General features: G+C 41.6%; 1 protein-coding gene across 2 annotated transcripts in view; it reads right to left on the bottom strand.

The window, feature by feature from the left end:
• map2k7 (mitogen-activated protein kinase kinase 7) overlaps positions 1–14,585 on the bottom strand; it is a 106,409-nt gene extending 91,824 nt beyond the window's left edge. For both annotated transcript variants that reach the window (XM_078531117.1, XM_078531118.1), the window contains exon 1: positions 14,449–14,585. In XM_078531117.1, coding sequence (XP_078387243.1) covers positions 14,449–14,584 — 136 coding nt within the window. In that variant the 5' untranslated portion in view covers position 14,585. The remainder of the gene's footprint in view (positions 1–14,448) is intronic.
• Positions 14,586–22,586: the final 8,001 nt, after the last annotated feature.

The raw sequence follows: 22,586 nt of genomic DNA, 5'->3' as shown, positions 1-22,586 counted from the left end.
GACTAGGACTCCCAAGTCCCTTTGCACTCCAGATTTCTGAATTCTCTCTCCATTTAGAAAATAGTCCATGCCTCTATTCTTCCTACCAAAGTGTATGACCTCACACTTCCCCACATTGTATTCCATCTGCCACTTCTTTGCCCATTCTCCTAACCTGTCCAAATCCTTCTGCAGCCTCCCCGCCTCCTCAATACTACCTGTCCCTCCACCTATCTTTGTATCATCTGCAAATTTAGCCAGGATGCCCTCAGTTCCTACATCTAGATCATTAATGTATAAAGTGAAAAGTTGTGGTCCCAACACTGACCCCTGCGGAACTCCACTAGTCACCAGCCGCCATCCTGAGAAGGACCCCCTTATCCCTGCTCTTTGCCTCCTGCCAGCCAATCTTCTATCCACGCTAATACCTTGCCTCTAACGCCATGGGCTCTTATCTTACTGAGCAGCCTCCTATGCAGCACCTTGTCAAAGGCTTTCTGGAAGTCTAAATAGATAACATCCATTGGCTCTCCTTTGTCTAACCTACTTGTTACCTCCTCAAAGAATTCTAACAGATTTGTCAGGCATGACCTCCCCTTGATGAAACCATGCTGACTTTGCCCGATTTTACCATGAACTTCCAAGTATTCTGAAATCTTATCCTTAATAATGGACTCTAAAATCTTACCAACGACCGAGGTCAGGCTAATCGGCCTGTAATTTCCCGTCTTTTGCCTCACTCCCTTCTTAAACAGGGGAGTTACATTAGCGATTTTCCAGTCTTCTAGGACCCTCCCTGACTCCAATGATTCCTGAAAGATCACCATTAATGCCTCCACTATCTCTTCAGCTATCTCCTTCAGAACCCTGGGGTGTAATCCATCTGGTCCAGGTGATTTACTCACCTTCAGACCTTTCAGTTTTCCTAGCACCTTCTCCTTGGTAATGGCCACCATACTCACCTCTGCCCCCCGACTCTCTTGAACTTTGGGGATGTCACACGTGTCCTCTACTGTGAAGACTGACGCAAAGTACCTATTCAGTTCCTCCGCCACTTCTTTGTTCCCCACTACTACTTCTCCAGCGTCATTTTCCAGCGGCCCAATGTCCACTTTTGCCTCTCTCTTACCCTTTATATATCTAAAAAAACTCTTGCAATCTTCTTTTATATTACTGGCTAGTTTACCCTCATATTTAATCTTCTCCCTCATTTCTTTTTTAGTTGTCCTCTGTTGGTCTTTATAGGCTTCCCAATCCCCTGGTTTCCCACTGCTCTTCGCTGCATTGTATGCTTTCTCTTTAGCTTTTATGCTGTCCCTGACTTCCCTTGTCAGCCATGGTTGCCTCGTCCTCCCTTTAGTATGCTTCTTCTTCCTAGGGATGAATTTTTGCTGTGTCTCCCAAATTACTCCCAGAAACTCCTGCCATTGCTTTTCCACTGTCTTTCCTGCTAGGTTCATCTCCCAGTCAATTCTGGCCAGCTCCTCCCTCATGCCTCTGTAGTTGCCTTTATTCAACCGTAATACCGTTACATCTGATTCCAGCTTTTTCCTCTCAAATTGCAGGGTAAATTCTATCATATTATGGTCACTTCCTCCTAAGGGTTCCTTCATCTTAAACTCCCTTATCAAATCTGCCTCATTACACGTCACTAAACTAGAATTGCCTGTTCCCTAGTGGGCTCCACCACAAGCTGCTCCAAAAAGCCATCTCGTAGACATTCCACAAATTCCTTTTCTTGGGATCCACTACCAACCTGATTTTCCCAGTCTACCTGCATATTGAAATCCCCCATGATCACTGTAACCTTGCCTTTCTTACACACCTTTTCTATCTCCTGCTGTATCTTGTGCCCCACATCCTGACTACTGTTCGGAGGCCTGTACATAACTCCCATTATGGTTTTTTCACCTTTGCGGTTCCTCAACTCTACCCACACAGATTCTACATCATCTGACCCTACATAATTTCTTGCTATCGATTTTATTTCATTTTTTACTAACAAAGCAACCCCACCCCTTCTGCCAACCAGCCTATCTTTTCGATAGGATGTAAATCCTTGGATATTTAACTCCCAGTCCTGATCCCCTTGCAGCCATGTCTCCGTAATGCCCACCACATCATACCTGCCAATTTCAATCTGCGCCACAAGCTCATTTACCTTATATGGCGTGCATTCAGATAACAACACCTTCAGTCCTGTATTTCCTGTCCCCTTTCTCATTGTCATCCCTTTATCTGATGTGCTTGAAGTTAGATTCCTAGCCCTTTCCAAACACTCTGTCCTATTTTGTGTTCTGGAGACTTTAATAGCCTCTCCTTTCTTTTCAGTTTTTTTATAATTTTCCATGAAGTTGAATCCACCCCCCAACACGCTAACTTGCTGCTTTGTTTCCCATTAGTCATACTTCTTGGAGTTTTACCCTTCCCTCCACCCCCCCACTTTCTAGTTGAAAGTCCTGTTGACCACCCTATTTACCCTTTTCGCTAGAACATTGGTCCCAGATCGGTTCAGGTGGCGACCGTCCTAACGGTACAGATCCCTCCTGTTCCAATACTGATGCCAGTGCCCCACGAAATGGAACCCGCACCGCTCCTTTAGCCACGTGGTTACTTCCCTTATTCTCGCGTCCCTATGCCAGTTTGCACATGACTCGGGTAGTAATCCGGAGATTATAACCCTTGAGGACCTGTTCTTTAACTTAGTTCCTAGTTCCTGATAATCCCCAAACAGGTCCTCTTTCCTAGTCTTACCTATGTTATTTGTCCCGACGTGGACAACAACTGGATCCTCCCCCTCCCTCTCCAATATCCTTTCAAGCCGGTCAGAGATGTCCCTCACCCTGGTACCGGGCAGGCAACATACCATGCGGGACTCTCGATCCTGCTTACAAAGGAAGCTAACAATTCCCCTAATTATAGAATCCCCTACAACTACCACTTGTCTTTTTGCTCCCCCCTCTTGAATGGCCTCCTGTGCCACGGTGCCGTGGTCAGCTGGCTCATCCTCCTTACAGCCCTCTTCCTCATCCACACGGGGAGCAAGTGCCTCGTACCTGTTGGACAAGGTCAAGAGCTGAGGCTCCTCTGTTCCTGAACACAGGATCCCTCTACCTGCCTCACTTGCAGTCACACCGTGCTGACCCTGACCACTGACCGGACTTGAGGTACTTAATCTACCAGGTGTGACCGCCTCCTGATACAAAGCATCCAGGTAACTCTCGCTGTGCCACAGCGTCCGGAGCTCGGACTCCAGCTCATCAATTCTGAGCCGGAGTTCCTCCAGCAACCAACACTTGCTGCAGATGTGGTCACTGCGGCTCGCAATGGGATCTGCCAGCTCTAAGACTTGCGCTCTTTTCTCCAGAAAAAAGCATAAGAGAGAGGCCTGATAGAAATCTTTAAAATGATAAAGGGGGTTTAATAGGATAGATAGAGAGCCCATTTCCAACTGTGGATGAGTTCAGAACAAGGGGACATAAATATAAGGTAGTCACTAACAGGCCAACGAAAGAATTTCGAGCTGCTTCTTTACACAGAGAGTGGTGAGAATGTGAAACTCGCGACCACATGAAGTGGTTGAAGTAGACAGCACTGATGCATTTAAGGAAGGGCTTGCTGCCTGAGGGAGAAAGGGAGAGGGATCCGGGGTCAGGGTGGGAATATATCTTTACAGGGGAGGAGGGAACGCTCATCTGCAGTAGAAGCCCAGGTATAGTCCAATTAGGCATAATGGCTGTGCTCTAGGTATTATGTAACTCGATGTAAAGTCAATTTCAAATCAATATATTAAAAAAAAGCTTATGGATCACAAATAGGCTGCCTGAAATAGGGGTGGAAAGGATTCAACAGTACGTTTCCAAAGGGAATGGGATAAATATTTCAACGGGATAATACTGCAGAGCTATGAGGAAAAAGCAAGAGTGTGGGATTAATTGGCAGATTTTTCAAAGTCAGCACAGTTACAATGAACCAAAAATCCTCTTTCTACACATCGGGATTCTATGATGCTACAACTTCATGTACCCAAACCCCACACTGCCTCTGGCAGGTATCACACTGCCCTCTGGCAGGTATCACACTGCCCTCTGGCATGTACCAGAAACCCACACTGCCTTCTGGCATGTACCTGAACCCCACACTACCCTCTGGCAAGTACCCAAAACCCACACTGCCCTCTGGCACTTACCTGAACCCCATACTGCCCTCTGGCATGTGTTGGAACCTCAAAGGTGTGAGTCAATAAGCAGTAAAAGAAGAATTTCTGATCTACCAGTTCTGACTGGGAGAACCATCCTCCAATCCTCTGCCCATCCCAAGCATTTCTCGGAGTCAGGCTTCCTCGTCTCTTTCCTATTTTGAGTTGACTATCCAACTGAAAACATTAAGGGGGAGAAACACATTCACAAAACACTACTTCAAGCAGAGCTTTGTCAATCTAATCTTCATCACAGCACTGTAAGAAAATAGAAAACAGAGATCACTGTCACATGGGTAGGGGAAGCACTAAAAGGCAGCCACACAATGCCTTAGGTGCTTATCTTTGGGTGGCAATGGGTTGACAGCAGGTTGTCATCCTCACTGTCAGCAAGTGTGAGATGCAATGAAACACCAGAAAATGGAAAGGCAGCAAAAGAAAAACCCAAGAGAACCAAGGCTCCTATAAAGAGTTCTTTCCTGTGCTTGTCAAGAATCAGAGTTGACCTGAGATCACAGGACACGCTAACTCTCACAGCCCACTGATTACTTGGGTCCAACAACACTGCAGCTGCTACCTCTCCAGTCGAGAGAGCTCGTATTACAATGACCCCTTTTACACAGCATCGCCACACAGTAGCAAAGCTGTCAACTCAACTTGGCATTTTAATGGCTGGTTCACTTGTTTATGCAACCTAGCAGCCCAGGAGGAAGGGAAGATGGTCAGATGTTATTTAGTTAGTGAGACTGGGAAATTTATGTCTGCAAATTTCAAAAACTAGTAGATCAAGTTGTGCTTGCACACCGACAGAAAGCAGCCGCTGTTATTTACTGTGTTCATTCATCACACAGGCTGCTTAATACGCCTGGATTGACGCCTTGGCTTATGGCAGATATCAGACAGTAAGTGTTACCTTTACTTTGGTGGAATCCCATACTGCAAGGGCTGCAAAACTATCTTTTGACTATTGCTGAAAGAAGAGACATGTCAAATCTTTTTGTCTTGTACTCATCAGGACACTCGGAAGAATACCAATATAAGGGGAAACAACAATTTATACTGCATGTGAAGAGAGTGCTGATTCATTGGCAAGTGGCATTGCCATGGAGAATGCACCACTGATGGCAACTGACAGTTAACTGCCAAGCATTGTTTGAAATTTAAACCAGGCAGCTTGACACTAATTGGTCAAGGCGTCACCATGAGGAATGAGTCAGCGAATGGCTGTCAATAATTTTGTTTAGCTGAAACAGGCGCAACGTGTGTACATAAAACGGTCTTTACCCTGCTGGGACATGCTGTTTGAGATACCTTGCCCTTCCAGGGTAATCTGAGGTAGACTGGGCACTTTTCAGGGCCAAAAGTGACAGCCTTAGGCCCGTTCATGAGTTTGCGTGATATGCAGCGAGAAATGATCTGATCAGGGGAATCAATGCACCCTGTTTCAGCATCAAGCTTGCATGGTGAGCAAATGGCTCAGGCCCTATTTACAAGGTTGCTGATAAGTGACCTGTATGCCATCAAGCCAAAAAGACATTCTGCCTATCACACAAATGAGTAATGTGCTGTATGAATTTCAGTGCCAGTGTGATTCTAGGTATGTCGGCCGTATGTCCCAAACTGGCGGACATTGGCACATCCCAGCCACTGTTCACAATGGGCAGAGTGCAGACCTTACCCAACCAGCCCGTGCTTGCAAAGCTCAAAACACAGTGCCCACGATTAGACAACATTTGCTAAATAATCCTCAGTGTGCTAAGAATTACACTGACAATCAGTTTAAGACTGACAATGTGGCGCATTTGTGTGTACTGGAAGCTACATATATTAATACACAGGGCCCTGTTCTTTGCAGACAGGAAGAACATGTACAGACATTGCGCCTGTTTCAGCTAACCAAAATAAGTGACAGACCTTCACTGGTTCATTCCTCAGGGCAATGCCTTGACCAATCAGGGTCAAGCTGCCTAGTTTAAATTTCAAACAATGCTTGGCAGTTAACTGTCACCATCAGTGGTGCATTCTCCCTGGCAATGCCTCTTGCCAACCAATCAGCATACTCTTCACATGCTGTACAAATTGTTGTTTTCCCCTTATACTGGTATCCTTGCGAGTGTCCTAAGGGGTGCAAGACAAAAAGCTTAGACATGTCTCTTTTTTCAGCAATACTCAAGTTACGTACAATGACTATTTATCTTTTGAACATACATAAAATAAGGCAAAATAATAATAGTTTTTGTTTAATAAAAGCAAAATACTGCAGATGCTGAAAATCTGAAACAAAAACAGAAAATGCAGCTCTGAAGAGTCATACAGACTCAAAATATTAACTCTGTTTCTCCATCCACAGGTGCTGCCAGACCTGCTGAGTTTTTCCAGCATTTTCCATTTTTGTTTGTAATAGTTCTTGTTTATTAAGGTTAACAAGAACACAAACACAATCAATGTTCTCAAACTCTTCTGTATCAGATCATTTTACAATCAGAGCCAAGTGTTGGACTGAAGAAATGCCTTAAGCGTCCGTGAGAGTACTCCAGGGCCAAAAGACAGCAGGAAAACTAATGTACATCATCGCAAAAGTAATGCACAAGATTTGGCTTTATGTTGGATCTGTTAACTCTGTCATGACATATAGGTTAAAATCCAGCTTCACTCACAGACACCACACCTCTGCTTAACTCGAAAACATGTAAATAATGGTCAGCTGGTTTCAGACAATTTGCTTGAGGGAGACTCCAAGTCAGTCAATTCAAATACAAACATGCTGCGTGATTTGTTCAGATACATGGTAAGTAGTTTTCTGAACTGACCAGGCAGTTATTCATGTTCTGCTAGTCTCTAGTTATTGCTTCAGGAGGACTGATTAATCAGCTTGTCCTTTTCATATCACTGATTTGATCTGGAATTCTTCAAGAGAGAATGGCTGAGTTTGCTTGTTGAGGTAGATAGAATTCTAGAACCTTAGAGCGTACATGGAGGTAGGTCAGCCAATCGCCTCTGTTTGAAAGAGTTGCCAATTCTTCCCACTCTCCTGCACTGCCCCCATAGCTCTGTAATATTATCCCCTCCAAGTATTTATCCAATTCCCTTTGGAGCCACCATTTCAGGCAGTGCATTCCAGATCATAACAACTCACTGTGTCAATAAATTCTTGTCATCTCACCTCTGGCTCTTTCCCCAGTTAACTCTGTTTCTCTCCCCACAGATTCAAGATAACATTTCGAGTCCAATATGATGCTTCTTCAGAACTCATATTGGACTCAAAACAGTAACTCTGTTTCTCTCTCCACAGACGCTGCTAGGCAGGTTGAGATTTTCCAGCCTGTTCTGTTTTTATTTCAGATCTCCAGCATCCACACTATCTTGCTTTTACCTTAAATCTGTGTCCCCCTGTTACTGCCCTTCTTGCCAATGAAAAAGTTTCATTCCATCTGCTCTACTGAAACTCTTCATGATTTTGAACACCTCTATCAAATCGCACCTTAACCTTCTCTACTCCGCGGAGAACAAGCCCAGATTTTCTAGTCTCTCCACGTAACTGAAGGCCCACATCCCTGGTATAATTCTAGTAAATCTCTTCTGCTCCTTCTCCAAAACCTTAACATCCTCAAGTATGGTTTCAAGAATTGGACACAATACTCCAGTTGCGGCCAGACCAGTGATTTATAAAGGTTCACCACAACTTCCTTGATCTTGTACTCTGTGCCTCTATTCATTAAACCAAGGGTCCCCTAATCACCTCATTTCCTGAAGTTGATAAGAACTGGGAAAATGAATCACTACACAAGAAAGTTACAGCCTTAGAATGAGATGTGCAAATTATTTTCGAGGAGCCAGCAAAGCTTAACCACTGTAGATATATACTATAGATATGTTATTCACTGACTGACTCACCAATTAAAATACTTCTTTGTTATTTAGAGACTAATATATTGTCTTGTACAAGTGTTACTCTGTCAGTTTTGTAGATAAAGATGATCAAAGGATAGAAGCACCAAATAATGAATCTGGAGGAAGCTTCTCAGTTTGTTATGCTGCACACATACTAACATTTGAAGTATGTGGGGACTGAAACACTAATTCCAGGTGTTAAAGGATAACAACTGAAAGCACAAGTGATCTCTGGGACCAGAGACTTCAAGGATTGCCATCTACACACACTCTGATTAATTGTGCTTCAGGACATCTTTACAAATGCTTAAAACCCAGGTGTCATGATCTCCTTAAAAAGGTTAGAAATAATTATGATGCAGTTAATCTGCAGGGTAGTTCTTCAGCCATTTTGAATGGCCAATGCTGAAGAAGCTGGTGGCCCAAGAAAGTGAATTCTTATTTATAGTTTATAACTGAAGGAGCTTTAGTCAGCTGGTTATTTCAGCTGTGTATTCAGCATTCAATAAACTACTCTCAGCCAAAACCCCCAGTGATAACTCAACGCATTGGTTCAGTTTATTTTTAAATAGGAAAAAAATATTTAAAAGAATAATTCCATTTAAATCCAACTCCCTGCTTCCTCTTTTAAGCCAGCAATGGAGATGTATTGGTCCCAGAGGCAAAGTGGCAGATGCAATTATTGCCATATAAAGGAATGCTTCACCATCTGACAGGTTCCTAACCAACAGCAACAGGCAGCAAGTGTTTCAAGCGGCACTGGCATTAGTACTGGGACAGAAGGAGCTGTACTGCTGAGACTGGATACACCTGAACCAAACTGGGACCTTGGTGGGTTGAAAAAAAACAAAAACAAAAGTGGTTAAGAAAGATAAAAGAAAGACTTGCATTTATATTGTACTTTTCATACTCATTGGACATCTCAAACCACTTTACAGTCAATGAAGTACTTTTTGAAGTGCAGTCACTGTTGTAATGTAGCAAACGCAGAAGCTAATTTGCACACAGCAAAGTCCCACAAACAGCAATATGATAATGAGCAGATTTGGTGATGTTGATGGAAGGATAAATATTACCCAGAACACCGGGGAGAAGTGCCTGGCCCTTCTTCAAAATAGTGCCGGGGATCTTTCATATCCACCTGAGGAGGCAGCTGGAGCCTCAGTTTAACATCTCACCTGAAAGACGGCACCTCCAACAGTACAGCACTCCCTCAGTACAGCACTGGAGCATCAGCCAAGATTTTTGTGCTCAAGATCTGAAGTGTGACTTGAACCTGTACCCCTGTGATTCAGAGGTGAGCAGTCTACTAACTGAGCCACAGGTGACACACAATAAAGGTCAGAGTACCAAAGGAGATAAAGATAAAGGGACTCAAATGGTTATAGGAAGTAAAAATAAAGCAGAAGTAATGAAACATATGGTATTACATTGCCTGTATAGCAATACAAAGAGCACCAAAGTGTGAGAAACAGACAAGGACACCCAGGTGGTGACAATTACCAAAATAAGAGTGCCAAACACTCATGGATAAGGAATAAAACAAATAGGCAGAAGCACAACTTCAGCTCAATCACAGCACAAAAGGAGGCTGCTCAGTCCATCGAATCTGCCCCGCCCTTTCAAAGATCAATCCAGTTCATCCACTCGCCATATTCCTGGAAGTTATTTTCTTCTTCAGGTCTTTATCCAATGAAAGGACATAATGTGGTAGGCATTACAGAAACCTCACTACAAGCTGTTTGTGACTGGAAACTAAATACACAAGCCTATAGGATCTTCAGAAAGGAGAGGGAAATTGTGAAAGAAAGAGGAGGAACAATATTGCTAAAAGGCACTATTCTAGCAGTGAGGGTAAGCAGGCAGTGGAAACACTTTATAGGTGGAACTAAGGGAGGGCAAAAGATTCAAGATCCTGCTGGGAATTGCCTCCACACCTCCTGACAGTAGTAATATAGCAGTGGAGATTTTAATTTTAATACCGACTGGGAGGTGCAGAACAGCTTACATATTTAAAAGCCAACACATTTATAGGATGTATTTGGACTAGTTTTCTGAATCAATATATTCTAGAACCAACAAGACACAAAGCCACACTAGATTTAATGATATCTAATGAACCAGAATTTGTTAGCAATCTGACTGTACAACCCATCTTGTGAATAGTGACCATACAAATGAATTGATACCAAGTTTACGAGGAAAATCAAGTCACAAAGATTTGAGATTTAAGTAAGGTAAGCCTTGAAGAGATGAGAGGTAAATTGCCCATGGTAGACTTGGCTGAACTGTTAATGGAGTTTGTGCAATCTGCATTAAATTCACTGAGTTCTTCCCCAATTTATTTGAGCTTCCTTTGGATCAGTGCTGTTTTGTCCCAATCCTCCATAGTTAAAATGGGTACCACATATTCATTTCACAAGTCTGTTGTTTCCTTATTATCCATTATAGTCTCACCTACAGCTGCAATTAATGTGATAAAGGTGGAGAGAAACTATCCAGAACAATGGGGCACAATCTTAAAATTAGAGCTAAGCCATTCAGAAGTGAAGTCAGTAACAGTCACCACGAAGCTGTCAGATTACTGGTTCACTGATGTCCTTTAGGGGAAAATGTGTGCCACCCTTACCCAGTCTGACCTGTACGTCACTCCAGCCCCACACCAATGTGGTTGATTCTGGAATAGCCGAGCAAGTCACAATTCAATATGTTGTACCAACACTTCTCAGAACACCATGAACGGGTAATAAATAGTCTTAGCAGCAACATCTTGAGAATTAATTTTAAAAATGCATTTCTAAAGAACATTGCGTTGACAAACCGCAAAGCAAAAATCTTCATTCACTGAACAGGTCAACTTTTAAAATCCAACCTGCAATGTATCTGGTAGGAGCTCCCCCAGTACTCCTCCAGCAGGTTACTATACTGTACTGTGTTGTTTGGGGATGCAGGGGGAATAAGCTTAGAACTGAGACTAGTTCAGACCTTTGACCATCTGCCCTAGACCCCAAAGCACAATGCAGCATCATGCCAAGCATTCTGAACTACTATCAAAAAAGACAAAGCAGTTCACTACTAAGTATCACCAATCCCCTGTGTTATCCAAAACTAAGACAATCAGCAGGACTATTACCGATGCCAAAGACAATGTCCATACATAGTCTTTTAAAAGAAAAATGATTTGAATATGTAACTGAGCATAACATTAGTGTTTCAGGGTTATGACTTATGATAACAATAACCAGTCTACACAGCCCTCCTAGTATCCATCTTTTCCACATCTGCTTATTACGTATGAGGAAGGCCACTCAGGCTATCTTAATCCATCCATTTCGAAAGGCTTCAGGTACCTTCATTGCTGTTCTTTCTGAAAGTCTGTTACCGTGTTGATCACTTGGTGTGAAGAGCCTCCTGGAATCAGTCCAAAACTTTCCTTTGACTAGTTTGAACCTGTGCCCCCTCATTCCACTCCAATAATTGAAAATTTACCATTTCCATTCCAACATATTATTTTTATAAGACAACTTTTTCCTAACATCAGGGCTCCAGACAGCGTGCTGGCTGACACCTGGTGTAGATGCCCCTATGATAGGAGTGCACATGTGAAAGTTATTTTGCCTGAGGTCAGGGTTTTTTCTTGCCTAGCTATGTTGATGCAGGCAGCAATGTTTTCCAAATACATTACAGGCAGTCAAGCTCAAATGAATTCATTGCAAAGCGCTGTGAGGCATCTCTGAGAGACAAAATGTACATCAATACAAGCCTGCCGTAAATATAAAACAGACTTTATGCTACCTAAACCACAAAGAATCATACAGCCCAAAAACCTAGGTCTCCAATTCTGTCCCCGAAATGATAGCTAGACTTAACGTGGACACAGTTTGCTGGAGATGAGTTGGGTCTCTAAAATCTGACCCAAACACCAACATTTCACTGAAATTTAGACAATTTCTTTGTATAAACAATTTAAACATTTCACATACATTATATAATACAGCTTCATAAGCCATGACACACAGAATCAATCCAAAAACTTGACCCTATATCAGATCACCATTTAAAGCCAGTCACCAGCTTTCAAAACTGCCAACCCAACTTTCTACACTAGGAAACTGTGTTTTACTACTCTTCTTATGCTGAATTATCCTAAATGACAAGTAAGAGGAATAGATTGGCTCTTCCTGCTGAACCTCTAAGTGCTAGGCCTGTAACATACTTCAATGTGCTATACGCATAAACCGCGCTGACAGTCAACACTGTACAACAAGCAGCTTTTGCAAACAAAGTCTGCAAGCGTGATCACGGAATTGTTTTGATGTTACAAGAATCCTACTGATCAGCACTGCGGAGTTAATTACAGTTTTCCAAGACATCGTACAGGTTCAACCCATGTAAAGAGGCTTAGTTAGTGACTTTAATTGTTGACTTGTTAAATAGATACGCACTGAAAAAAGGCATTACTCAGATTCTTAATGTATTCAATAATAGTAAAACACTATTTAGTATTGTCAAAACTTGGGCTAATAGTTTCTGAAACCTGACTGAAGGATGTGATCTATTGTAGGTTCAAATACAATTGGTACAGAGTTGTTGAAGTTGACCACATATCATCAATAATCAAAACCATGCATGTAACCCCTAGTTAGACACATACTAGATTAACTACTATGGCACTGGCATTAACCAGCAGCGATCCCAACTGGAGGCACTTTCAATACCAGTTACTACAGTGATGTATTTATCCAAGTTAGATAATGGACTAGTACTGAGGTATCACCTTACATCTAAGTACATGGAATCTACCTCAGAGAATCCACGTTTTATATTTGTTGGGAGCGATCTGAATCAGCAATCGCCTCCCAACATTCACCAGTCATCGTGTGCATTCTCGCTCCGCAAGTAATCGGCACCTATTGATACTTTGACCCCGCTGTTGAGAGTTATCATTTGCAAACCCAGAAGCACAGAGAGAGATGGGCCAATGGAATTTTACTCATCTCCCTAGCTAAACCAGTCAGCCTCTCTGCCATTAAGACTCTTTAAAATATACTTCTGCATTAATGCTGTTGCCACCCCACCTTCTATTTTGTGCAGTTAGAGCTCCCAGTTTCCTTTTGGAAGTGCCTTGACATTTTTCCCAAATTAAAGGTCCCATTCTTCCCACATTCCCTTGTTTTGGAGAGCGCAGGCTGATCATTGATGCTGTTAACCCTGCTTCCTCCGACTCAAGGTCCACCAGCTCCCAAAGCCTCTGTTTATAAAGAAACAGCAGCACAGGCCCCAGGGGCAACTTTCAGTGACCCAGACCTTCCTGGAATACCTGCCCGGGGTGGGGGAGCTCTCTATCCAGGGGCTGGAGAGTTTGGGGTGACCCTCTCTCTGGGGGAGGAGGAGGTGTGGGTGGAGTCGCTCTCCCAGGGTAGGGTGAAATGTGAGTCTCTCTCTCCGGGGACGGGGGGGGGGGGAATCTCTCTCTCCGGGGAGGGGGGGAGATCTATCCCACCGGGGAGGGGGGGATCTCTCTCTCCGGGGAGGGGGGGAGATCTCTATCACCGGGGAGGGGGGGATCTGTCTCTCTGGGGGGGGGGGGGGATCTCTCTCACCGGGGAGGGGGGGATCTCTCTCTCCGGGGAGGGGGGATCTCTCTCTCCGGGGAGGGGGGGAGATCTCTCTCACCGGGGAGGGGGGGGATCTCTCTCTCCGGGGAGGGGGGATCTCTCTCTCACCGGGGAGGGGGGGATCTCTTTCTCCGGGGAGGGGGGGGATCTCTTTCTCCGGGGAGGGGGGGAGATCTCTCTCTCCAGGGAGGGGGGGGATCTCTCTCTCCGGGGAAGGGGGGGGGGGATCTCTCTCTCCGGGGAAGGGGGGGGGATCTCTTTCTCCGGGGAGGGGGGGATCTCTCTCTCCAGGGAAGGGGGGGGGGGGATCTCTCTCTCGGGGGGAGGGGGGGATCTCTCTCTCTCCTAGGAAGGGGGGGGGGGGGAATCTCTCTCTCCCAGGAAGAGGGGGGGGGATCACTCTCTCTCTCTCCGGGGAGGGGGGGGAATCTCTCTCTCCGTGGGCGGGGGGGGGTGAAGCTGTGCTCCAAGCGCCGGGAAGGGGTGGAGTTCCCAATTCTAACGGCCGGGGCTCGCGAGTTTCGGAGATCTACCCTTGCCCTGTTATGATTGGACAGAGCCACTGATTGGCACCCACCCCGGAAGCATCTCTCCATTCTGATTGGCCGGTATGGGTGTCAGTCAGCCCCGGCCCCGCCCAGCCAGTGACGCGGGATAGTTTCCGCTGTCAGTCAGTGAGGGGCCGGATCCGGAGCCTGGGCCCCCGGGAACTCGACACACACAAACCCCCCTTGTTCCCCGGACTGCCGGGCCGCTGCTTACTTGGCCGGGGTCTCCTCGGGCTGGAAGGCGAGCTCATGTCGAGTGAGAGGTCGATCCGGCGCCGTGCTTCCCTGTTCTCCTGCTTCAGCTTGGCTTCCAGGCGCGACAGCTTCTGCTCCAGGGAGGACGCCGCCATCTTAGCGCGATAGAGGGAGCTGGCAGTGCGCAGGCGCCGAGAGCCCGCCCGCAACCCAGCCCCTCCCCCAGTGGTAGCAAAACACAACCCACAACAAAACCATACAACAATGTACAGTAATATACAGTAATACACTACAATATACAGTAATATACTATATACAGTAATATACTACAATATACAGTAATATACAAGACACTGTAATATACTACAATATACAGTAATATACAAGACACTGTAATATACTACAGTATACAATATACAGTAATATACAATATACAGTAATATACTATATACAGTAATATACTACAATGTACAGTAATATACAAGACACTAATATACTACAGTATACAATATACAGTAATATACAACAAAACCAAAGAACAATATACAGTAATATACAACAATATACAGGAATATACAACAAACCATAGAACAATGTACAACAATATACAGTAATATACAACAAAACCATACAAAATACAGTAATATACAACAAAACCATAGAACAAAATACAGTAATATACAACAATATACAGTAATATACAACAAAACCATACAATATACAGTAATATACAAAACTATAGAACAATGTACAGTAATATACAACAATATACAGTAATATAGAACAAAACCATAGAACAATATACAGTAATATACAACAAAACCATATAACAATGTACAATAATATAGAACAATGTACAGTAATATACAACAATACCATACAACAATATACAGTAATATACAACAATGTACAGTAATATACAACAAAACCATAAAACAATGTACAGTAATATACAACAAAACCATACAACAATGTACAGTAATATACAACAAAACCATACAACAATATACAAAACCATAGAACAATGTACAGTAATATACAACAATATACAGTAACATACAACTAAACCATACAATATACAGTAATATACAACAAAACCATACAACAATGTACAGTAATATACAACAAAACCATACAACAATGTACAGTAATATACAACAAAACCATACAACAATATACAAAACCATAGAACAATGTACAGTAATATACAACAATATACAGTAACATACAACTAAACCATACAATATACAGTAATATACAACAAAACCATAGAACAATATACAGTAATATACAACAATATACAGGAATATACAATGAAACCATACAATATACAGTAATATACAACAAAACCATAGAACAATATACAGTAATATACAACAATATACAGGAATATACAACAAAACCATACGATATACAGTAATATACAAAACTATAGAACAATGTACAGTAATATACAACAATATACAGTAATACACAACAAAACCATGGAACAATGTATGGTAATATACAACAATATACAGTAATACACAACAAAACCATGGAACAATGTACAGTAATATACAACAATGTACAGTAATATACAACAAAACCATACAACAATATACAGTATTATACAACAATGTACAGTAATATGCAACAAAACCATACAACCATATACAGTAATATAAAACAAAACCATACACCAATGTACAGTATATACAACAAAACCATACAACAATATAGAGTAATATACAAAACCATAGAACAATGTACAGTAATATACAACAATATACAGTAATATACAACAAAACCATAGAACAATATACAGTAATGTACCACAATATACAGTAATATACAAGAAAACCATACAATATACAGTAATATACAAAACTATAGAACAATGTACAGTAATATACAACACTATACAGTAATATACAACAAAACCATAGAACAATGTACAATATACAACAATATACAGTAATATGCAACAAAACCATACAATATACAGTAAATTACAACAAAACCATATACAGTAATATACAACAAAACCGTACGACAATATACAATAATATACAACAAAACCATACAACAATATACAGTAATATACAACAAAACCTTACAACAATACACAGTAACATACAATGCCATATACAACAAAACCATACAACAATGTACAGTAATATACAATGCCATATACAACAAAACCATACAACAATATACTGTAATATACAACAAAACCATACAACAATGTACAGTAATATACAACAAAGCCATACAACAATATGCAGTTATATACAGTAATATACAACAAACATACAATACCATTTACAACAAAACCATACAACAATATACAAGGGGACATAAGTTCTAGGTGAGGGGCAGGAGGTTTAGGGGGGATGTGAGGGAAAACTTTTTTACCCAGAGGGTGGTGACGGCCTGGAATGCACTGCCTGGGAGGGTGGTGGAGGCGGGTTGCCTCACATCCTTTAAAAAGTACCTGGATGAGCACTTGGCACATCATAACATTCAAGGCTATGGTCCAAGGGCTGGTAAATGGGGTTAGGTAGGTAGGGCCTCTTCTGCACTGTGTGATTCTGTGAATATCATATACAAACCATACAACAATATACAGTAATATACAATATCATATACAACAAACCATACAACAATATACAACAAGGCCAGAAGATTGGATAGAATATAAAGAATAGAAAAGAATGGCAATAAGATTAATAAGGAGGAAAAAATTAGAGTATGAGAGAGAGCTAGCTGGAAATATAAAGATGGATAGTAAGAGTTTCCATAGATACCTAAATAGGAAAAAAGTTAATAAAGTGAGTGTTGGTCCTATAAAAAGTGAATCTGGGGAATTGATATTGCAAAGTAAAGAGATGGAAGGTGAATTGAACAGATATTTTGCATCAGCCTTCACTACAGAGGATACAAGTAACATCCCAGAAATTGCTGTAAATCAGGAAGTGGAAGGAAGAGAGGAATGCAGGAAAATTACAATCACTAGGGAAGTGGTACTTAGCAAATTGTTTGGAGATGCAGGTTGACAGGTCCCTGGGTCCTGATGGACTTCATCCTAGAGTGTTGAAAGAAGTGGCTAGTGGGATAGTTAATGCGTTGGTTTTAATTTTCCAAAATTCCCTGGATTCTGGGAAGGTGCCATTAGATTGGAAAATAGCAAATATAATTCCTTGATTTTAACAGGGAGGTAGATAGAAAGCAGGAAACTACAGGCCAGTTAACTCAACATCTGTCTTAGGGAAAATGTTAGAAGCTATTATTAAAGATGTTATAGCAGGGGACTTAGAAAAATTCAAGGCAATCAGGCAGAGTCAACGTGGTTTTGTGAAAGGGAAATCATGTTTACCCAATTTATTGGAGTTCTTTGAAGGAGTCACGTGTGCTGTGGAGAAAGGGGAACCAGTGAATGTGCTGTACTTAGATTTTCATAAGGTATTTGCTAAGGTGCCACAACAAAGGTTATTGCAGAAAATAAAAGCTCATGGTGTAGGGGGTAACATATTGGCATGGATAGAAGATTGGCTGGCTGGCAGGAAACAGAAGGTCTTTTTCTAGTTGGCAGGTTGTAACTGGTGATGTGCCACAGAGATCAGTGTTGGGGCCTCAACTTTTTATAATTTGTGTTAATGACTTGGATGAAGGCACCGAAAGTATGGTTGCTAAATTTGCTGATGATACAAAGATAAGTAGGAAAGTAAGTTATGAAGAGGATTATAAGGAGGCTACAAATGGACATACATAGGTTAAGTGAGCGGCAAAGACCTGGCAAATGGAGTACGATATGGGCAAATGTGAAATTTTCCATTTTGGCAGGAAGAATAAAAAAGAAGCTTATTATCTAAATGGTGAGAAATTGCAGAGCTCTGAGGTTCTGAGGGATCTGGGTATCCTAATGCATAAATCACAAAAGGCTAGTGTGCAGGTACAGCAAGTAATTAGGAAGACTAATAGAATGTTATCACTTATTGCAAGGGGAATTGAATACAAAAGTAGGGAGGTTATGCTTCAGTTGTATATGACACTGGTGAGACCACATCTGGAGTATTGTGTACAGTACTGGTCTCCTTATTTAAGGAAAGATGTAAATGCATTACAAGCAGTTCAGAGAAGGTTTACTGAACTAGTACCAGGAATGGGCGGGTTATCTTAAGAGGAAAGATTGGACAGATTAGGCTTGTATCCACTGGAGTTTAGAAGAGTAAGAGGCGACTTGATTGAAACATATAGGATCCTGAGGAGCTTTGACAGGGTGGATGTGGAGAGGTTGTTTCCTCTTGAGGGAGAATCTAGCACACTAGGGGTCACTGTTTAAAAATAAAGGGTCACCCACTTAAAACAGAGATGAAAAGAAATGTTTTCTCTTGGGGGGAAGTGAGTCTTTGGATCTCCCTTCCTCAAAAGGCAGAGGAAGCAGTGTCTTTGAATATCTTTAAGGCAGAGCTGGATAGATTCTTGATCAGCAAGGGGTGATAGGTTATTGGGAGTAGGTGGGAGATTACTATCAGATCAGCCATGATCTAATTGAATGGTGCAGCAGACTCAAAGAGTCAAGTGGCCTAATCCTGCTCCTAGTTCGTATGTTCATTGGATCTCTCTTCCTCAAAAGGTGGCGGAAGCACAGTCTTTGAATATTTTTAAGGCAAATGTAGGTAGATTCTTGATAAATAAGGGGGTGAAAGGTTATAGGAGGTTGGAGGGAGTGTGGAGAAATCAGATCAGTCCTAATCTTATTGAATGGCGGAGCAAGATCAAGTGGCCTGCACCTGCTCCTAATTCACATGTTCGTACAACAGGATCAGCAACAATCCAACTGTCATAAAGCGATATTAATGTGTGTAATGCTATTGAAACTATTTTTAAATTGGACCTGTAGTAGGGTCTGTGTCTGCATGTGGTGTAATTGGATTAAAGCCAGCTAGTCTGGGTGCTTTGATGTATAGTAGTCTGAGATGTTAATTAGATAAACAGAAGGCCATTCAAAGGAAGGGAGTAAAATCTTGTACCTAGCTATGAGACACCAAGCAATGTGTTTATATTGCTAATAAAATTGGTGCAATGAAAGGGGTTTTATTGTTAGAAGAGGTGGAGTTCAAAGGCCTAGTGTTACAATGAGAATTTATATTCAAAGGGAAAGCTAGGTATAACCCGAGAGGAGTTTGTTGGTGCAGGTCAGAGGCATGTAAGATCTAAGCAGCCTGTAAGCCCTGCAACTGTGTCTGCAAAGGAACCAAATTGCAAGGAGCCTTATTTTGAATTTGTCACGTTAAATGTGTTTGCCAGGTGTCTGTTTAAAGTCAATAGGTTACTGTTGCCTTGGTGAAGATTTACCTGGGAGTGATTAATTTGGGGATTTGTTTAAAGGTTATTATGGTAATAATTGTAGACACGTGTATGTGTTTAATTTCTTGTTAATTTAATAAATGTTTAGTTTATATAAAAACTTTTTGAGGCTTGGTGGTCTTATTCCTGAATTCAGAGCTGCATCTCAAACATATCAATTGAAAATATAGGTTATGACAGTTGTTCAAGTTTCCCTCTGGGATTAAAACAACTCAGCCTTTACCAGCTGCTGTGTCATAACATTTGAGGGCTCTTAGGGGAATAATCTTTATAATTCGTTGATTGATTTGGAATTGGTGAATCTTAAGGTTACGAGTACGAGAGACACTTTGAATTCAGGAGTTGGTGAGATACTTTAGAAATGGTGAGACTGCACGATGGCTTTGGCAATTGCTAAGACTTGTCTGGGATTAGAAGATATAACTCTGATTGGGTTACAAAAAGTATCCAAGGATAAGTTAACAGATTTGGCAGATAAGCTAAAATTGGGGTTACCTGTGGAGGCTAGAAAAGCAGATATAATTGAATAGATAGCGCAGCATTTGACATTGGAAGTGATACCCAACACTAGTGAGTCACTGCTGGAGGTAGTGAGACTTCAGTTTGAAATGAAGAAGCTTGAATTTGAACAAGCAAAGGAAATGGAAAAAAACTGGAACTAGAGGCAGCAGGGAAAAAGAAGGAAAAAGAGAGATTATTTCAAAGAAATGGAAATGTGAAAACTTGATCCCCGGAGGGAAAAGTTACCAATGGGAGAGAGAACTAAGGAACGAGACAGAGAATATCGGCTTAAAAGGCTGGAAGTTAAAAAAGAGAACGCAGATTCTGAGGACAGTTCTGATGATGAAAAAAACCTTTAACCTAAAACCCAGTTGGGAGATGTTTAAATTTGTACAAGTTCTTCCAAAGTTTGAGGAAAAAGATATTGAAGCATTCTTTATTTCATTTGAGAAACTAGCTAAACAGATGAAATGGTCACAGGAGTACTGGATGTTATTATTACAGTCTAGGTTGCTGGGTGGAGCGCATGAGGTATATGCTTCGCTGTCTGAAGAGGTATCGGTGAATCATGTTGTGGTGAAAAAGGCTATTTTTAGTGCATATGAGTTGGTTCCTGAAACACACAGGCCGAACTTAAGGAATATGAGAAAACAGCCTGGGCAAACTTATATTGAGTTTGAGAGAGTAAAACAAAGTAATTTTGACTGGTGGATATGGGCATTAAAAATAGAGACAACATATGCAGCTCTTAGGGAAGTAATTCTTTTGGAAGAATTTAAAGACTCAATCCCTTTGGTAGTGAGAACTCATGTGGAGGAACAGAGGGTTGATTCTGTAAGGCAAGCAGCAGAGATTGCTGATGATTATGAGTTAGTTCATAGAGCTAAACATTTTCTTGTCAACCTTTCAAATCAAAAAAGGACAGAAAGTGGGAAGGTGGAAGGAAGGGAGGTAGTCAGGGAAGAGAAGGAGTGGCTGGAAATTCCAAGGAAGTTTTTTCTGATAATAAAAAGGAAGGTCCTGAGGGTAGGAGTGACATTCAAAAATTGAGGTGCTTTCATTGTAATAAAGTGGGGCACACAATGTCAGTGTGTTGGAAATTGCAGGGAAAATCTGTTGGAATTATTGGCGTGCAGAAAAGTTCTGGAAGTAAAAGTACTGTGGGTTCTGATGTTGAGGCACAGGAAAAACCAGTGATTTACGTACAAGTAAAACAGGGAGAATCAGTGATAGTTGAAGAAGTGGGATTGTGTTCACAATTTACCCAGAAGAATTCTGAGGAGCAGGTTGCAGAAATATTTAAAGACTTTGTGTGTGAAGGGGAAGTCTTTCCATGTGTACAGGGTGGAGTAGGTTAAAGATGTTAACATTTTAAGAGACACAGGGGCTAGACAATCATTAATGTTGTGGGATAATGATATTTGTTGTTCAGAGGGAGTATTGCAGGAGCAGGTAATAATAAGTGGGGTTCATGGAGATGCTAAATCTATTCCATTGTGGAAGGCAAATTTAAAGAGCAAATGGAGGACAGGTGAAGTTATTGTTGGAGTAGTGGAACAATTGCCCATTGCAGGGGTTCAATTTATTCTGGGTAATGATATAGCTGGATCACAAATGTGGGTGATGCCTATGGTAGTTGAGCAGCCTATAAAAGTGTTTTCAACAGAGGTGTTACAGAAGGAACATTCCGGATTGTTTGGTAACGAGATTTCAGGCTCATAGATTAAAGCAAGAATGGCAGGCAGTTCAAAGGATAGAAGAAGGTGTTGAAATCCAATTAGCTGGCACTGTATTTGATAACATTGTTCAGGAGGAAAGAATGCAGGACAATTCAGCAGATGTGTTCAACTCAAGGAGGTTAGTGGAGTTATAGAAAATGATTTGCAATTAAAGCAGTTATATCAAAGCTTATTCAGAAACAGAAGCAAAATATATTCCAGTATGTTATTAACTTAAGGGAGATATTTTAATGAGAAAATGGAGGCTGGAACATGTCTCAGCAAACGAAAGCTGGAGTGAGCTGCATCATATTGTTATCCCATTAGGGTATTGACATGAAGATATTAATGTATGTAATGTTATTGGAAATTATTTTAAATTGGACTTGTAGTAGGATCTGTGTCTGTGGGTGTGAGTGTGTGTGTCTTAATTGGATTAAAGCCAGCTAGTTGGGGTGCTTTGATGTATAGTAGTTTTGAGATGTTAACAGTAAGGTAAAGAGTATATTTGCATTTCGTTGAATAAACCATTGTTAAGACTGGAGATGAAATCTTGCACCTAGCTAGACACCTACCAATATGTTTA

Source organism: Cetorhinus maximus, chromosome 28, assembly GCF_964194155.1.
Source record: "Cetorhinus maximus chromosome 28, sCetMax3.hap1.1, whole genome shotgun sequence".
Classification (NCBI taxonomy): Eukaryota; Metazoa; Chordata; class Chondrichthyes; order Lamniformes; family Cetorhinidae; genus Cetorhinus; species Cetorhinus maximus.
This window is presented reverse-complemented; position numbering and strand designations above follow the sequence as displayed.